This window comes from Colobus angolensis, unplaced genomic scaffold (assembly GCF_000951035.1).
Source record: "Colobus angolensis palliatus isolate OR3802 unplaced genomic scaffold, Cang.pa_1.0 Scaffold48, whole genome shotgun sequence".
Classification (NCBI taxonomy): domain Eukaryota; kingdom Metazoa; phylum Chordata; class Mammalia; order Primates; family Cercopithecidae; genus Colobus; species Colobus angolensis.
Window position 1 is genome coordinate 10,485,617 of NW_012118265.1, and position 19,286 is coordinate 10,504,902.

Here is a 19,286-nt window from a genome sequence, read left to right on the forward strand (position 1 = left end):
AAAAAAAAAAAAAAAAAAATTAATGGGATAACTCAAACTTTATTCAGTATGCCCAATGATGGGATTATTTTAAATTGTACTTCAGTTCTAGTACGGACAGTAACGGGGTGGGAAGAAGGATCAGGGAGGGCAAGTGAGAAACCTGAAAAGACAGAGACAAGACAAAACACCAACACAGGGCACAGGATTCATGGCTTTTTTTGTTTTTTTTTTTTCTTAAACCTAATTTGTAACATCTTGTCACAACACTTCCTGTGCACTTCTTTCAGGAACAACACTCTTTGCTGCTACCCTTTAAAAAATGTCATTCTTCATAACTCTTATCCCTTGAAATTGTTACTGGGGTCTACTGCTTTCCAACTTTCTTTTTCTTTGTTTTCTTCTTCTAAGAGACAGGGTCAGGCTCTGTCACCTATACTGGAGTGCAGTGGCCAGATCATAGTTCACTGCAGCCTCAAATTCCTGAGCTCAAGTGATCCTCTCATCTAGGCCTTTCTGAGTAAAGACTACAGGTGTGTGTCACCACACCATGCTAATTTTTTTTTTATATATAGTGACAGAGTCTCACTATATTGCCCAGGCCAGTCTCAAACTCCTGGCTTCAAGGGATCCTCCTGCCTCAGCCTCCCAAAGCTCTAGGATTATAGGCATGAACCACCATGCCCAGCCCAACTTTCTATGATAATGAAAATGTTCAATATCTATGGTGTATCATACCTACATGACTACTGAGCACTTAAAATGTGGCTAATGCAATATAGCAATGGAATTTTTAAACATACCTTATTTTAGTGAAATTAGTTACAGGAAGCCACCTTACTGGACGGTGCAGGTCTAAAGGAAATTTACAGTGGAAATTGGTCACAAAGGCAATATACAGATAAATAAACACAGATGAAATTAAACTACAGAGTGAACTGCAGCCTTTGAACTGGATTTTCTCCGATCCTTAAAGCGTTGCTTTTCCTTATCCTATACACAAAATACTCAATAAATAAAACTAGCCTCAGAACAGAGTGATCTTGCATCAGGCGTGCAAATTTCTGTCCCAGATAGGTACCGGTTTTGGTGCCCTATATCTAAACTTCCATTATTACAAAATGACAGCAGTCTTACCTTCACTATCCCTCAGATAAATATGATGAGGATGAATAGCTCTGCAAGTTATTTGGGCTTCTCATAAGCATATTGTACTTGACCACTTGGTTGACTGTCCTCCAGGCCTCTTAATCCTTTCCTCTTTGAGGGAGTGGAAACAGAAACTCAAGGGTAAGCACTGGGGCAAAAATATCAGTCAGGTTGCGTGTACAAGATACATCTGCTAGACTTTAGTGCCAAGGAATAAGGCACTGAAGTGTTCAGTACTTCCTGGTGTCATTAATCAATAGTTATGAGTAAGCAGTTTGGTGTACTGATACTGCTGTGCGTCATTTAATCATTTATCTAAATCTATAGGTTCAATTAATTTTCTTTGTGTTTACTTAACCTTATTTTTATTCAATAGCAAACCAGTCTCTTTGCCTGCTAGAGAGCCATCGATGTTTTCTCTGGTTCTTGGAAGAACTGTACTTGGACCTTATATAATCCCCAGAAAGGCAAGATCTGGACTACGAATGAGTCACCTGCTAATTATACCAATGGCTGCTCCTTCCTTGACCAGTAACAGAGTATTACCCTATCTCGGTATGCTGCTCTGCTTGTCGCGTGGTAGGTCAATAAGTATTTGTTTTGTGAATGAATGTATGAATAAAGGGAAGTTTGTCACGTGTAAGGGTGGGTAGCCTGCGATAAATAAAGTGTAGACTAGGAGGTCTCAAAATCCTTTTTGAACTAAGCCCTTAATCTTCACTACTTTGGAGTAGAATGGAAATGTCACCAACGCCTTCCCAATTAATTTGCCCTTGCTGTAATGACTGAAACCAGAACTTCCCTTTACACCCATGACCCCTACAGCCATCTCTTTCCTCCGCTCAAGAACAGTAACTGCTCACTGCTGTGTCCGCCATATAGCCCCAGAGCCGGGGTGAGACGTAGGGTTATAGGCTCCTGACTCCCGGCAGTGCCTCTCTCCAAACCCCCACGAGGGTGGGACAGCTCCCTCCATCTCAGCAGCCGCTACCAAGCACCCGACCCACTCTCGCCCTCCTCATCCCTCGATCCCCTTCCCTCCTTCTCACAGCACTTCGCGTAAAACTAGCCCAGACTTCCCAGCCCCACCACCAGTTTTCCCACTTCCGCCCGGCGCGTGAGGCCCTGGGCGGTGCAGAGGGGCACTGACGACAGACGTGGGCCATGACGTCGCCGCGCCCTGACGTCAAGCCGACGGGCGGCGCGGTCGCGCGGGAGACCGGGAAAGCTGTTTCACACCCGTCGTAGTGGAAGTCGAGGTGAGGGACGATGGCTTTCCTCAGCCTGGGATGACCCGGTCCACCGGAATGCAGTTCCGGAGTGGAGGCGTGCTCGCACCCGGGGAGAGGACCAGAAAGCTGAGCCGCGGTGCCCCAGCGAGGGCACGAGGTCCCGGGCCTGGACTCCGCCGCCACGCTCTTCTGCGGCCCCTTCCTGCTCTCTGCCAGCCAGCGGGTACCAGGCGCGGTCCGCCTTCCTCCCAGCCCCAGGGAACGCGCGGCTCTGCTTCCTCACCCCCGCACCTTCCTCCTCCTCCTCTTCCGGTCACGGCAGGTCCAGGAGGAACGGGGTTAGAAAGGGACAGATTTGAAAGCCGTTCCAGCAGTTTTGTCTGGCCTTGCTTTTGGTTTCTGTGCGGAAGATCCCGCCGCTTCAGGGAAGTCTTAGGACGTGAACTCCCGCCTTCACCTGCCCCTGACCTGCTCGTAGTGGGGTGATTCACGCCAAGGGAATGGTTCTTTACGTAAGGGCTTGAAAGCTGAACGTGAGTTAATGGCCTAACGTGACACTGGTGTGAGAAACGGAATTGGAAATGAACAAGGACGTGTCTGCATTTTAAAAAATGTCTTTTCGGTGATCTTGTTAGAGAGGAGGTTCACAAACACCCACGTAGCTGCAGCCACTTATCACTGCACCTCTTGCCAAAGTGCAGTCCACACACGTGCAATGAGAAAAATTAAAGGGACTTGTTTGATAACACACGCAAAACTATGTAAGACTAAATTTTAAAAAATTACAAATTTTCTGTTGCCAAAAGGGAAAGACACCCTTCTTCTTTCTCGAGAAACTTAGTATTTGTGAATTCTTCCTCTGTTTATTTAATATGTATGAAAATCTTTTTTAAAACCTAGGAATGCTTTTCTTGAGGACCTGGAAGCCCTTTCTTTAAAATGTAAACATCAAGGAATATAGGGCCCCAATCTCCTTGTCACTTTGGGAGTTTAACCTACCTGCGTTATTCCTAATTGTAAACACCTGCTTTGTTATAGCGCTATGCATTCCTTAGGAGGAAAGCCGTTAGCTAACACAGTTGGTTACCCCAATTACCAGATGAATTAAAGAAGAAATATAAAAGAATGTATAGAACACTATGTTAAGCCTTCTTCCATGAGGGCACGTTACCAATTTCCTTGAGAATGTGTGTGACGGATTGTATCTCCTTGACTGTATTAAGAAGAGTGGGATTTCCTTCTCTCTTTGTAACCTCATTAGCAGATTAGCTGTGATGTGCATCAAAGTCTAGTTGAATGCCTAATTACTAATTGTTGTCTTTCTGCATTGTGGAGCATTTTCTGAGTTGGCAGGATATTTTACTTTTAATTTCCCCCAAATAATCAGAACCTGCGAATTTCTCCCCTTCTTATGCTAAGGCCATAAAGTTGGAATAGATTCACAATGAGGGCACTACACAAAAACTGTTCTACTGGTGCTTAGTTTCTACTGTCATTTAGATCCGTGCTCTCAGATAGTTTTATGGGTGAAATTTTAAAAGGATGTTTAGATGGTAATTTTTTGGAAAATTCTCCCAATCGAGTTGAAGTTACTGTTTTATTTTACTGATGGCAAATCCACCGTTAAATGACAGAAATGAGAATAATGAACCTTCTGGGCTCTTGCCACATGATTATGACAAATCTGCCAAACATCCGATTATGGTTGGACCTATGTTGACATGGTTAATGGTACCTCCATTGCAGACCTCAGTTAACTTTAAGACACATGTCATATTATGTTTTATGTGGGAAGACATAAAGCTCGTTAGTTTTTGGTTTTAAACAGCACCTCACTGAAATGAGTCTTTGTGCTAACACGAGGAACAAGGAATCTTCTCTTCCACTAGTGGTTGCATCATTTACAGAGATAATGCCACTGTAGGACTTTTTGACAACTACAGTTTTCCTCCTACCTTGCTGTATGGCTGGGGTTGCTGTCTCTGATAGAGTACGTTGCTTCTCCAGTCTCTCTTTTCAAAATCCCGCCCTGATTGAATGCGAACAACCTCAGGAAGCCTTCACTAACTCCCACCTCTCATCTGAAACATAAGATATTTTCCTCTCTTGAACTCTTAGACTGCTCTTGTCTATAACTCATGGTCCTCAGGCCTTCTTCCCTGCTATGGAATCAGATGTGCCTGTATCATCTGACTCTGCTGCCACTGCTCTCCCCCTTCTCCTGACTCCTTAGATATGTACAAACAGCCCTCACTCGTGAGGGAAAGATTTAAAAAAAAAAAAAAAAAAAAAAGGAACCCAAAGTGCTCCTCCGTTTATCCTCTGTGGTTTTATGAAAGCAGTGACTCACTTTTATATTGAATGGCTTTTATTAGAAAAAGAAAATCTGTTAAAAGTAAAATATCTACATAAAATTATGTAAATATCCATCTTAGATAAAATTGGCACTTGACTTATTTTTTGATCAGTGTTCTGTTCAGTATTTGCATATGATATTTAATCTGGTAACTCTAAATTCTCTTTTTCTGTATTTAATCCAGCATTCATGACACAATTGCTTTTTTCATCTGCTAAACTTAAATGCTATATTTTCATACTTTTTCTGGCAGCATTTCAGAAAAATACTTGATTTTTAAAATATACTGAAATGGGTATTTAAAATTTTAGTCATTATGTATTTGAAAAACAATTAGTAGTAAATCACAGCAGAAATTACTATTAGACTATAAAGTTCTAACAAAAGAGAAAATATTCTTTCTAACTTAGCAGTCTCTATAGTTCTCTCCTGTTCTGTTGGCCCAATAACTAATGGAGAAAACCCTAATTGTACTTTCTAACATTGAGCTGACGAAATAAGCATCTGTTGAAACAGTTATCACCATTCATCCCCAAATCCTCCCAAGAATTTATAAAGCATCTTAGTTTGAATGTTCTCTACATTATTTCTGTTTGACTGTTGCCATCAATGTTCTTAGATTTCTTTTTGCTTCGAAGCTCTCTTACCATATTTTGGGAAGTTATGGATCATCACATTCCCGTGCATGCTTTGCCTGAAGAAATCCAAAAGGTATGCTATTATATTGTGTTGCTACAGCCTAACAGTGGGAACATTTAGTAGTTAGATAATTCTGAAACCTAGAGGAGTGAATTCATTAATTTTGGTCATAGGATCTGAATGAATTGGTGGAGTGGGAGAGGGAATAATTATTATCATTATCATAATAATTAATATAATAATTATTATCAGAATTGTAGAATTCCATTCAGTATAAAGAATTTTGCTACTACGAAAGAAGACATATATCTAATTCCAGTACAGTATTTGACCAGGTGGTTGTGGAGCCCTAGTGAAAAGCAGGCATCAGAAATGTCCATGTGTGTTTCAGTGGGGCTGGATTTCTAAGCCTCTATTATGGTTTCACCAACATTAATTCTCAGTACTTACTATGTGCCAAGCACTGTTTTAAGCCCTTTTTATGCAGTTGACCCTTGAACAACATGGAATTAAATTGTGTGGGTCCACTTATATGTGGGTTTTAAAAATAAATATATTGGAAAATGTTTTGAAGATTTGGAATGGTTTGAAAAAACTCATAGGTGAACCAATAGCCTAGAAATATTGAAAAAATTAAGAAAAAGGCATGTCATATTGCATAAAATGTACGTAGACACTAGTCTGTTTTATCATTTACTATCATAAAATATGCATAAATCTGTTATAAAAAGGTAAAATTGATCAAAACTTATGTACACAGACAACAGACTACATGGTGCTATTTGCAGTCAAGAGATGTAAATAAACATAATGATGAAGTATTAAATTGTAACTACATAAAATTAACTGTAGTATATACTATACTAATGTAATAATTTTATAGCTACCTCCTGTTGCTTTTGCAGTGAGCCCAATAATTGTGATTATCTCCTTAAAACACTGTGATAATCATGGCCATGTGAGCAGTTCCTCCCGTCAGGAAAAAGTGATCTTGAAGTTCTGTTGTATTTTTCATCATGTTTAGTGCAATTTCACAAGCTTTGGGTAACACCAAAGGACACATTTAGCATGCCACTACCTGATGCTGGAAGTACTTTCAAGAAGCAGAGAAAAGCCATGACATTACAAAGAAAAAGTTGAATCGTTTGATATGTACTATAGAATGTGGTGTGCAGCTGTGGTTGCCCACTATTTCAAGATAAGTGAATCCAGTGTAAGGACCGTTATATATATCTAAAGGAAATTTATGATGTTGTAGCTACAGCTACGCCAACAGGTGCAAAAACCATGTACTTTTTGCAAAACCCCTTATAACGAAAATCCAGTTTTTATGTGGGTGCAGAATTGCTATAAGAAAGGCGTACTTGCAGACTCTAATATAATTCAAGAAAAAACAAAGTCATTCCACATAGTGAGCAGAGAGTGGTGAAAAGTCTGGGATGTTAGTGGTTGGAGGAAATGGGGAGGCTGGAAATGGAGTAGGAAATCTAGGATACAGCCAGGTGTTGGAGGATCTTGGATGCCCTGGGAAGGAGTTTGGATTTTAAGCCACAGAGGAAAAAAAAAAAAAGAACATCATTATATGGCAACTTACAAAAAAAGGTGAAAGATCTAAAGCTGGATAATTTAATGCTAGCAAAGGATGGTTTGGTAATTTTTGGAAGAGGTTTGGCTTAAAAAAGAAAAAGTCAGGATAACAGGAGAAGCATCTTTTGCTGACCAAGACGCAGCAGACAAGTTCCCAGATGTCATTAAGAAAATCATTAAGAAGAAAGGGGGTTTTTGGTTTCTTTTTTATTGCTTTTGTGTTTGTTTGTTTTGTTTTTTTGCAGTAAAGAAAGTTTAATTGATATGAGGCCACTGTGGCATGTAATCAAATCAATCTCCAAAAATTAGCAGGCTAGGGATTTTCAAGGATAGTTTGGCAGGTGGACTGGGGCTAGGGTATGGGAGCTGCTGATTGATTGGGGATGCAGTCATAGGGGTGTAGAAAATGGTCCCAGTGTGAAGACGGAGAGTCCAAGTGGGACATCAGTCATTAGAAATACAAAAGCCTGAAGAAACATCTCAAAAGGCCAATTGTAGGTTCTACAATAGTGATGTTAATTACAGGAGTAATTAGGGAAGTTGCAAATTCATTGGAATAATGGCTCCTAGTCATTTATACCTACATATTAGCAGAATGCAGACCCCTCTAATTCTCTTAACCTGTTGGCTAAAGTTTTACAAAGATGGCTTAGTTTAAGGGATATTATTTAAACTATAAAGTTCTCCCAAAGTTAGATTGGCCCACACCCAGGAATTGTGTATTGGTCTGTTCTCATGCTGCTAATAAAGACACACCTGAGACTGGGTAATTTATAAAGGAAAGAGGTTTAATTGACTCACAGTTCCACATGGCTGGGGAGGCCTCACGATCATGGCTGAAAAGCAAGGGATGTCTTACATGGCGACAGGCAACAGAGAACTTGTGCAAGGGAACTCCTCTTTATAAAACCATCAGATCTTGTGAGACTTACTCACTATCATGAGAACAGCATGATAAAGGTTCACCCCCATGATTCAGTTATCTCCCACCGGGTCCCACTCATGATGTGGGAGTTGTGGGAGCTACAATTCAAGGTGAGATTTGGGTGGGGCACAGCCAAACCATGTCAAATGACCAAGAGCAGTTTGGAGGTTAAAGGCAAAACTGAGTTGGTTAGGTCAGAATTTTCTCACTGTTACAATTTTTGCAAAGACAGTTTCAGTCCCCCTCCTTTGGGTTTCATCATACCTTATTTTTAATCTGTGGGTTATGGAAATGGAAAAAGGCTGACCTCCACTGTAACTTCTTCCTGCTCATAGGGGCAGATTTGGAGTAGGAATTGCCCTCAGGGTAAGAGGATTGAAACTGTCTTGTAATTGTTGGTATGTATTCATGTGTGCCAGGTTGAGGTCCCAAGGTCTGCATAACAAAACATTGGTGCTGTTGTCCACAACTTTCATACAGCACTTAAGTGAACAGGTGGATGATAAGACAAATAATGAGTCCCAGCATAAGGAGAGAAAGTCCTCACTTCAGGAATCCCTGTAGAACTGACCTGAAGCCTTAAGGGATACAGGTGATTGACCCCAAGAATCAATCAGATATGGGGTCATTAGCAGAGACTCAAACATAGTGGACAAGGCTGGAATCTAATAACAGTTGTACTATAGTTTTTTTCTGAAACAATTTTTCTCTCTCCAGTTCTCCATTTCTACCAAACACAAATCTTAGTAGGACCAGTTTATTTGCAGAATAAGTTCCAGTCCCATTATATTTGGCCTGTTTATTTGCATAAAATGCAGAAAGAATAGTTATTTGCCACATAGATTCTTTTTCTAAAAATAATTGGTTTTGCTGGAATTTATTTCATAAGGAATCTCAGATTAGACCTTTTAAGAGTCTCTAGCCCGGCCAAGGATTCATCTGTGCCTGCAGATACCTGTATGAATTGGGTGAATTACTCTCTTCTTGAGGTCCCACAATGACTTGGGATTCCTGGGTCTGTCAGAAAGTGACATTCTTTATTTACTACAGGTTAGGAGCCCTGTAAAGGACAAGGTATGAGACCAGTATTTCCAAGGGGCTGTTATCAGCTCTGTAAGTCAACCTCAGTTACTCAAAGCAGCCTGAAACCATGCCATTTCCAGTCAAAGCCTTGGTAAAATAATCAGTGTCTCCAGTTGTGTCCTGTTACAGAAAGCAAAATAAAGCAAAACAAAAAGCAGATTCTTACTGAACTTATGCAAAAAACTATATTGCCATATGCTAAGAATACTCACAATTAGTTTCAAAATTCTGGAGAAATCAGGTAGAGAGAAAGAAATATCCTCCAAAGTTTGCAGATAGAAATATGCTTCATTCAACTGTTAAAAGGTATAAACAGCTCAAAAGGAAAGTTGTTGTATTTTTTGACCCTGAAAAACAAAAAGGATCAGAAATATTTCAAACAGTCATAGATTATTTCATTATTCTCTTAGTTCAGACCATGCAGTTAATTCCTGTTCTGTTTAATATTCATGAACACATCAGCTTTTCCTGAGAGTCCTAGAAGTTTTTCCCTCTGTTAATGGCACAATCTTTAAAGATACCAGAAATGTGCATTCAAGAGCACCTGTTAGAGTCCCATAGCTGATTATAAAATCACCTTTTGAGAAGGATCAAAGTAAAAATAATTTTGGATGACAAGAGGCTTAAAACAGCTATGGTTTAAGACTTAACAAGGAAATTTGGTTATTTTTGTGGCATACAATTTAGTATAACAATTATTACTGATAACATATACTAAGTCATATTGAAATTATAGGAATCTTGCACAGTTCTGGAACACATACCAATAACACTTTCATATAAATACAGCCCAAAGAAAGCCTAATACCAATTCATACTTGACAGTGCTCACTCTATAATTTCAACATGCCAGATAAGCCAGATGTCTCTTTTGGACTTCAGGGGACCTAATATTGAAGAAGTTAATGAAATCAAAAGGACTTAATTTAGAACTTGAAATTTTGATTTTGGAAGGTTTGTCAAATATCAAAGATTTAGAATACTTACTGTTACAAAATAGTATCATCATTGGTTACTCATTTAGCCGAAGTGATAACTCAAAAATTTCAAAAGGCAAAAACCTAAACAGCATACCCAATAAAGATAGCATGTGGCTGCCTGAGTCTCTCTCCCCTCTTTTTCCTTTTTTTTTTTTTTTTTTGCAGTTTACTTAAAAGGCAAAAACCTTTCATTGTGGCTCAGTATTACAAAAAAACTTTGTTCAAAAGAGGAAAACCAAATTTTACCTTTGTATTGATGTACTATTAATGTTAGGCCCAATTTTCAAATAAAGCCTTATAAACAAATCTATACAGTCTTAATCAATTTGACCATAAGGTAAGATTTTCATAAATCCCCCATAACTTTTTATAATTTATTAAAGAGCAGATTAGTGTTCTAAGAAAACCATTATTCTGACACATGAGTCCAGATTCTGGCCTTGTAACAATGTGCTTTTTATTTTAATGTTTTAATTTATAGAAAAACTAAATAATCCCCTTCAACTTTTGGCTACATTGCTCACACCCACAGAGCTTCCTTTACAAGATCAATCTTATGTAAATCTTTTATAGCTTGCTTAAACCTTCATTATTGTCATATCTTTTTGGGACAGTCCTCAAAAATCTCTAAACTCAACATGATTACTTGCCTTTGAACAAAAGTCATGTTTCTAAGCCAAAAACACATTTTGCTTTCTTTATATAACTTGTATGTAAACTTTCTTTAGTAGTCTCAATGTTACTATGTTAACGTTTAGTGACTATTATTTCTGGTTAGGAACCTGGTAAGTAAGTAATTTTAACCATGTATCGGATTACAGAGCCTAGGACAAGGACAGAGCTTCAGACAGTGTCTGACTCTTCCTAGCCTAGTCGGAGGACAGGGCTAATTCCATATGTCCCCAGATCTTACCTAGACTCTAATGGCTGAAGAATAGACAAGTCAGTTTTCAAAAATATCATAGAAGTAGTTGATAACCTTAAAACATATAGCAAAGACAGTATTCAGTCTGCCTACTTTAGACCAAATGTCTAAATTTTGAAGATGTTTTTATTTTACCAATAATTTTAAAAACTAAACAAAGATTTCTAAAGTCATCTACACTAAAAGGCATTAAATTTTCTATTTTTCTGACAAAATATTTTATTTTAGGGCTCATTCTTCCCTAAACCAGTTAATTAGAGCTCTTTTATATAAACATCCCACACACAACACATATAATTACATGGAAGGAAATGAATCTGGTAGTTGCAAGATTTTTTTGTTTGCCAGTTTTTAAGTTTCTATTTCCTATTTTAGACTATCAGTTTCTTGATTACCTATTCCCTGCCCTAAACAATTGTCAGCTAGGCAACTCTAAATTTGCATTTCTAAAGGGACAGCTCCTAGGTGAAACAGGATACAGAACTTATATTTTAAAAGCACAGAGCTGAGACATTAAGCCAAAACATTGTACGATAAGAGTTTCTAGTACACACAGGCAGGCACCCTTACCAGTGGGGGTTTTCTTAAAGATGTAAATTTCTAAATTGGATTTGTGGCTTCAGGGTGGAGCCCTTTAAGGAACAGGGCCGAGAAAGCGTACAGCCTCCAGGGCCTGGTAGGCAGAGCTGGAAGGTAGAACAGATCCCCAAAAATCCAGGGCTCCATTTTTATGCCTAATCCTGGGTCCCCCAAAAGAGAAACACTATAGGATGAGATAGTGATTTTATGATGTATCTCATTGCAAGGACATTTTCGCTGAGGCTAGTGGGCAACCCAAAGCCAATCAGCTCAATCTGTAATCAGTCCATTCCCCAATCCATACTTTCCAGGTGCCCAAGAACATGGTTGTCTTATTCAGTGTGCAAAGAACTGAGTATCACCCTGTAGTAACTCAATTGTAAGTGTCTGCCATTAGCCATCCCTAAGCTAGGTAAAAGCCATCTCTTACCTAGCTATTACACACCAAGGCTAAAAGTTCTCTCATAAAGCCTCTCTCATAAAGCGATTCCTTCCTTCCTTCCTCCCTTCCTTCCTTCCTTCCTTCCTTCCTTCCTTCCTTCCTTCCTCCCTCCCTCCCTCCCTCCAAGTCTTGCTCTGTCTTCCTTTTTTTATTTTATTTTATTTTATTTTTTTGAGACGAATCTCACTCTGTCACTGAGGCTGGAGTGCAGTGGTGCAATCTTAACTCACTGCAACCTCCACCTCCTGGGTTCAAGCAATTCTTTTGCCTCAGCCTCCCGAGTAGCTGGGATTACAGGCGTGTGCCACCGTGCATAGCTGATTTTTGTATTTTTAGTAGAGGTGGGCTTTCAGCATGTTCAAGACTGGCCTTGAAATCCTGACCTCAGGTGACTCACCTGCCTTGGCCTCCCAAAGTGCTGGTTTTACAGGCATAAGCCACCAAGCCCAGCCAAAGCAAAGTAATTTCTGATACCCCCAAAAGTTAAAAAGGTTGGATAATGTAATACAAAACAGAGCAGAGTCATACATTTTGAGAAGGATTTGTCTACTTACAATTTTGTGTGTTCCATGAGGAAAACAGGTTTTTCCCCAAATGGGGCCTGTGGTACCTCCTCTGTTTTTCCTAAGGAATCCCAGGCTGGCAAAAAGAAGTAAATGGAGAAACAATTCAGCCAACCAAAAAGAAAAAACTTTTTCTCAAAAAAACAAGATCCAAGAAGGAAAAAGCATAAAGACCTTTAAAATATATGTATGGTGTAGATACCAACTTTTAATTAAGCCAACTTTTAACCATAGAGCTTCATTAAAGAAATCCTTTTAAATCTTTTGTTACTATACTTTAGCCAGGACAAACATCCTCTGGCTTTTAAGCTTTTTTTTTCCCCTCAAAGGTCTTCTCCTAAGTGAAACCAGTGTCTTAGCTAAGATTATGACTTATCCATGGATGCATGAGTTGTCTCCAAAAGAGAAGGCAAGCATTTTTATAATATCTAGAATAGCCCCTGAGGTAGCTCAGAGAAAAGAAAATTCAAGACAGGAAATCAGAAGCTGTCCATGGAGAAGAAAAAAATCAATAAATGGCAAAAGTCCCACAAGTGTCCAACCAGAAATGACTCATTCTCAAAGCCAGCAATTGAACCCAGACTGCCACTATAAAAAGGTAAAGTCTTAGCTACTGAGCTACAGCATGGGGCAGCTGCCATTGCTCTTCCAGGAAGGAGTGTGGGGCATCATTTTCAAGCTTGTAAAGGATTGTAACTGCTCGAGAGAATTTTCTGAAGCTAGTTACGACATTATTCATCCTTTTTAAAATCTTTAATTGTGGAGAATAAAAGATTTCTAAAATTTCTTTCTTTTTTTTTTAAATGGTATACTCAGTTTCAGTAGTGACTTAATCTGAGTCTTTTACAAGCCCAGATGTTAATGTTCCAGGATTTTATCATATAAGCAAGAGGTATTCTTAGAGAGGGGATAGATGAGACATCTTCATCATCCCCAAGAATTCACTCTCAGTAATGGCTTAAGATAACAAAAGATGACAAGAGCCCTGTAGAACTGCAATCTTTTAAGGTAAGACTCACCCAATGGTGTGACACATTTGGGATGAAGAGTGTGCTGAGTTATCTCAGATACCTGGTCTCTCATACTGACATGAACCAAAAAATTCCTGCCCTTTGGATGGTGGAGACTGAGAGTATACCTCCACATAGTCACAAAGTCAAGCTCCCAAGGACGTAAAACAAGATGAGAGGGAAATCTTGTCCAGATTTTATTTCAGGGACCTGCAGCAAAGTTTGTAACTGACCAGCCCACAGGACCAACTTGAGCATTGGGCTTATAGGGATCCTAAGACCTTATTATATCCTACTGTGCCCCTCTCCATGACAGAAGACACATAAAGATAAAAACTGAGAGGAAAGGAATGAAACAATATGAACGCTCATAGCACAAAGTACACCAGATTTGCTACAACCTCAGACTAATCACACAAATCTTTTTCCCATTAATCAGACTTTGCAAAGGAGACAGTGATTTTTACCATTGAATCAAAACAGTTTGCACAGAGAGAGGCCAGAAGCCTGACTGATAAGAAATTCTTACCCTTTTGCTGGCATGCCAGCTTTCCAGGTTCCTTTTCTCTCAACAGCTTTGGTGACCCTGCTTGCTGTACCATAGCTATGGGGGCCATGCGACGTTACAAAATAAAATAATCTCTTTCTGTTTCATGGAATCATAGTCAAAAACCTCTTGTTTTGCAAGATGTAGCCAAGCTACATGGGGGAAACGAAATTACATTTTTTATTCTAGGCAGAGGAAAATACACATGACAAAACAGAGACACCAGTCACCCTGCATAGCATCCAAATGTTGACCTGGCAAGGCTTAAATTTGCCTCTGTTGGCCCGTGTTGTCTTTGATACACTCAAAGTATGGTGGGATGTTCTCCAGCCAGGAGTTTCAATGGGTGATCTTTGAGCAACATGGAAGAGTGGATAGTCACCCTGAATTAGACCTGTTGAACTTTCTTCATGGCTCACAGAATGTGACCAACCAGACAAACTAGTAGAGCCTCCTGGACTTTCATCAGCAATTCTTTCAGGGAATTCTCTCCATATATACAAATACACACAATGAGATAAAGACAAACAAAAAGGCCTTCCAAACCGGGATTCCTAACCAAAAATTTCCAGAAGTAATTCTTCTGAACTAACCTCTTACTCTCTAACTGGGGAGACATCTCTTCAAACCGAGACTCTTCCTACTATCTTGGGAGAGCCAGCTAATGCCCCCAAAGGAGCCAAACCAGCTGGGAGAAGGAAGAAGGTTCTGGCTGTGCTTAGAATACTCAGCAGACCAGTTTAAAGATGTCTTTCTAGGAAGGATGTCTTTCTCCACTGCAATTAGGCCCAAGCACTATGGGTCAACAGGGCCTCACTGAGCAAGGACAGCACCAAACATGGCCTTCAGTTCCAGAGAAATAAGCAGCTGCCAGAGCTCACCTACAATTCTGCCATACTGGTGGGGGCTGACAAACTGCAGGCAGGCACCCACAAAAGCAGATCCCAGACAGACCCCCAAATTTATAATAGCCCGATGGGTTCTTCCTGCCTCCCACACAGATTAAATCAAGCCACTGAGACCGTGGCATTGCAGTAGAGAAAGAGTTTAATGGAAATGAGGATGGCTATGCCACACAGAAGATGGAGTTATTACTCACATCAATCTCCTAAACAGGTTTTTAATGCAAACGGAAGTGCCCTATTCTGGAAAAAAATGACACAAAATACATTAGTAAGGAAGAGAAGTGAGTACCAGGATTTAAGGAAGGAAGGGATAGCCAGCTCTATTGTTTTGTGCAAGTGTAGTCAGGTTTATGATCAGGACTGCCATTATCTATAAAACTGCTAATCTCTAGCCTTGATGGGAAAAAATAAACATCAATTGTTAGTCTTTTGGTTGTGCAACACAAAGGCTTGGACAAGGAGATAACTTTTTCTAGACTGATTCCATCAATGCTTTGTACTTTAGGAAGTACTTTAATAGACTCTATGGAAAGGACTGTCAATGCTATGGAAGAGAACCCTGATAGAACATTACCAGAGTCTTGAAAGATTACACCATTGAAGATGACACCATTACAGAAAAAGCCATGAAAGTCGTCAAGCCTGGAACAAGAAATTCCTTCTAGAGCAAACTGACCAGACGTTGTGCATGACTTCAAAGGATTTACAATGGAGCCAATAAAGGAAATTATAAAAGAGATTGTGGATATGGCAAAAAAGGTCAGAGGGTGAAGGAACGGTTTCAAGATACTAATCTTGGAAAAATTCAGGAGCTAATAGACACCACGCAAGAGGAATTAGCAGAGGACGACTTGGAGATGATTTTTTTTTTCCTGAATCAGTGCAGATAATGAGAAAGAAGACATAGTAGAGGCAGTGCCAGAAAACAAATTCATGCTAGATAATATGGCAGAAGGGTTTGAGTTATTCAAGACTGCTTCTCACTTCTTTTATAATATGAACCTTTCTATGATAATGGCACTGAAACTAAAGCAAACATTGGAAGAAGGATTGGCACGATATGGAAATATTTTCAGAGAAATGAAAAAGCAAAAAAGTTCGACAGAAATTATGACATATTTCCTCAAAGTTACTCCAAGCGTGCCTGTCTTTTCTGCCTCCCCTTCCACTTTCTCCACCTGTGTCATCCCTGAGACGGCAACACCAACCCCTCCTCTTCTTCTTCCTCCTCAGCCTACTCAATGTAAACATGAGAATGAAGACATTTTTGGTGATCCACTTCCACTTAATGAAGATTAAATATATTTTCTGTTCCCTATGATGATTTTCTTAATAACATTTTCTTTTCTTTAGCTTACTTTATCAAATATGCATTAATTGAATGTTTATATTATCAGCAAGTCTTCCTGTCAACAGTAGGCTATTAGTAGTTAAGTTTTTGGGGAGTCAGAAGTTGTACTTGGATTTTCAACTATGTGGAGGGGAGGTTGGCACCCCTAATGTCCATGTTGTTCAAAAGTCAACTATATATCAACTCATTTAATCTAATTAACACTCAGTTCTTTAGTTTTTGTGCTATTCTCTTCCCTTTTAGTTCACATCTGTACTCAGGACAGGGCATTTTTCCCATATTTAGCTTGCAATCCATACATTGTTAATAGTATAATTTAAAAAAATCTCGTTTTGAAAAAGATTGACTTAAATTGTGAGTTATAACCTCAAACTGTAACTATCATTAATCTTTCAGGTTTTTCAGTAAATCTACAGTTAACTGTTAATTAACAACCAATCTGTTACATTTTGATTAAAATTTGCAGTCAGCTCTCAGATATGCTTTTGTCCATTGTGCAGGTTCCTTTGGGCTGCCTGTTAACATTAATCATGCCATTGATTTAACGTGATGCTTACTGTTGCTGCCTGCCCTTCAGGTTTATGTAAACTGTAACCTCGCAGGAACAGGAAGAGAAGTCCATTTACCATAAAAGACCTTTTAAATCATTACATTCAATTATCTTCACCTTTTAAGTTAGGTGTGAAAGAGTAAGCACAGAGAGGGTTCAGCTATACTTGTGCTCACCTGAGAAATAGTGCTTATATATATTTGAAGACATGAAATATCCTTCCTCTTGCCCTGAACTAAGTTCCTTTCTTGTACTAGCCTAGGTGTGATGGAAATTAAAAGAAACAAAGCAAAACAAACAAAATCTACAAGAAACAGTAGCTGCACTTCAGACCCTAATCACCTCTCAGGCAGAGGATGTATAATGACATGAAAAAAAAAAAGCTCTACAAGACAGTGTATGATTTAGTGCCTTGTAAGATAGTATCTGCTATGAGAATGAAGAAAGTGGAAAGAGGAATCCCTGCATGGTGGGATGGCCAGAGGGGGAACTTTATGCTGTAGGTGAAACTGGAGTTGCCTCTTGAAGGCCTAGTATTTCCACAGGCAGCAGGTAAGGCATCCTAGGGCAAAGGAGCAGAAGCTTTCTGGTGGGAAAAGCTGGCCAAGTTAGAGAATGTTTAACAACTTCAGTGTTTTGAGAACATAAAATATGTGTTTATTTTGATAAGGTTTTTATGAGAGTTATAGAATGTTTTCTCTCATGTTTGAGATACTTTACAAGTAAATTGTTTAAAACATACTAAAACCAAGCATTTCATAAATCTGCATTTAGAGTCTAAAGCAAGAATAGCAGGCAGCCATCCAGGCAGTGCGGAGAAATGAGGACACCAGGAGAGGCTCAGCTGCTTAAGGTCCTGGACAAGTGTGCTAGTCTTAGACTTGGTCATGTTAAGTGCAGCTTTGCACTTTTTCAGACCTAAGTTAGATGCATTTATACAACAAGTATTTATTATGCCTCTTATGTGCCAGTCCCTGTTTGGGGTGCTTGATTTTAAAGCAGCCAAAATATGTATATACATCCCAAAGCCTATGAAAGCACTGTCTTTTAGAATAAATGTGTTACATAACTTCTTACCTATATTTGATTTACCTAGATTGTCTGTAATTTAACTTAATTTCCTAATGACTGGGCAGTGTATCTATTTAGTCAACTTGTATGTATTATTCTATACAGAATAATATTAGAGAGATAGATTGGGGTCCCCAAACCTCTGGCCACCGACTAGTACCAGTCCATAGCCTGTTAGGAACTGGGCAGCACAGCCTGAGGTGAGTGGCAAGCCAGTGAGCATTACCGCCTGAGCTCTGCCTTCTGTCAGATCAGCAGCAGCATTAGATTCTTATAGGAGCAGGAACTGCACATGCGAGGGTTCTAGGTTGTGCACTCCTTATGAGAATCTAACTAATTCCTGATGATCCGAGGTGGAACCATTTCATTCCAAAATCATCCCCATCCCCCGAATCCATGGAAAAATTGTCTTCCACGAAACCAGTCTCTGGTGCCAAAAAAATTGGGGACCGCTGTTAGATATATAGCTTATAGTGGTAACAGGAGCCATTTACATTAGAACCATTTCACTTCAACGTGAAGAAAACAAAGACTATTTTTTCATAATGGCTTGGAAATGGCTCTCTTTCTTTATTGAAGAAAAAAGGACTTGAGATGGGTGGATCAGTGTGCAGTGACAGGTCTTTCAAAGGCTGTTTTTTTCTTTCTTGTTCTGTTAACTTTTTATGCTGGCTTCTCTTTCTAGAGAAGTCCCTGCTGTTTCCTTTTTTTTTTTTTTTTTTGCAGTGTATAGGCAAGGAAGGTGAGTGTAGAAATCAGGGAAGAGAAGGTGAGAACCTTTCCTATTTTTTTCTTTATGTATTTTTGCTATGTGATATGGAAATAGATGGCTGGCAAATTAGAATTTGAAAATGACTATGCCACACTGTACTATTAATACCAAAATGAGTAGTAGAAAAAGGACAGTTGCAAAAAATGTAAAGGTGGTGGGGGAGATGGCTAGCAAAGAAAAAGTGTAGAGAAGAACTGTGATGATAAAAAGCTACAGTTAGAGAATCCATTGCCTGATTAGAAGGCTAAGATTGTTAAACCGTTTTCCCCTGGTGGCATCTCCTCAGGGAATTTTAGGGAAGAAGGAATAAGATAATCTTGGACTCTCATGTTTGAGTCCTTTTCCTTTTTTATCACAGTTCCTGACTGAGCATAGTATACTTGTCAGACTTGCATCTTCTTAAGTGGCAGAAAATGTAAAAGCGGCCCGTGGGCTAGAGAGCAAAATCACATTTGGCTCCTTTTTTTTTGCAGTGTATAGGCAAGGAAGGTGAGTGTAGAAATCAGGGAAGAGAAGGTGAGAGCCTTTCCTATTTTTTTCTTTATATATTTTTGCTATGTGATATGGAAATAGATGGCTGGCAAATTAGAATTTGAAAATGACTATGCCACACTGTACTATTAATACCAAAATGAGTAGTA

At 39.3% G+C, this 19,286-nt stretch overlaps 1 protein-coding gene across 4 annotated transcripts in view; it reads left to right on the plus strand.

Moving 5' to 3' along the window:
- Positions 1-1,508: 1,508 nt before the first annotated feature.
- Positions 1,509-19,286, plus strand: part of LEKR1 (leucine, glutamate and lysine rich 1) — a 214,379-nt gene continuing 196,601 nt past the window's right edge. Inside the window, exons 1-2 of one of the 4 annotated variants that reach the window (XM_011959017.1) lie at positions 1,509-1,683; positions 5,336-5,427. In XM_011959017.1, the coding sequence (XP_011814407.1) occupies positions 1,539-1,683; positions 5,336-5,427 (237 nt within the window). In that variant the 5' untranslated portion in view covers positions 1,509-1,538. Of the gene's footprint in view, positions 1,684-2,323; positions 3,122-5,335; positions 5,428-19,286 lie in introns of those variants that run through there. The other 3 variants (XM_011959018.1, XM_011959020.1, XM_011959019.1) reach the window with 3 other exon arrangements.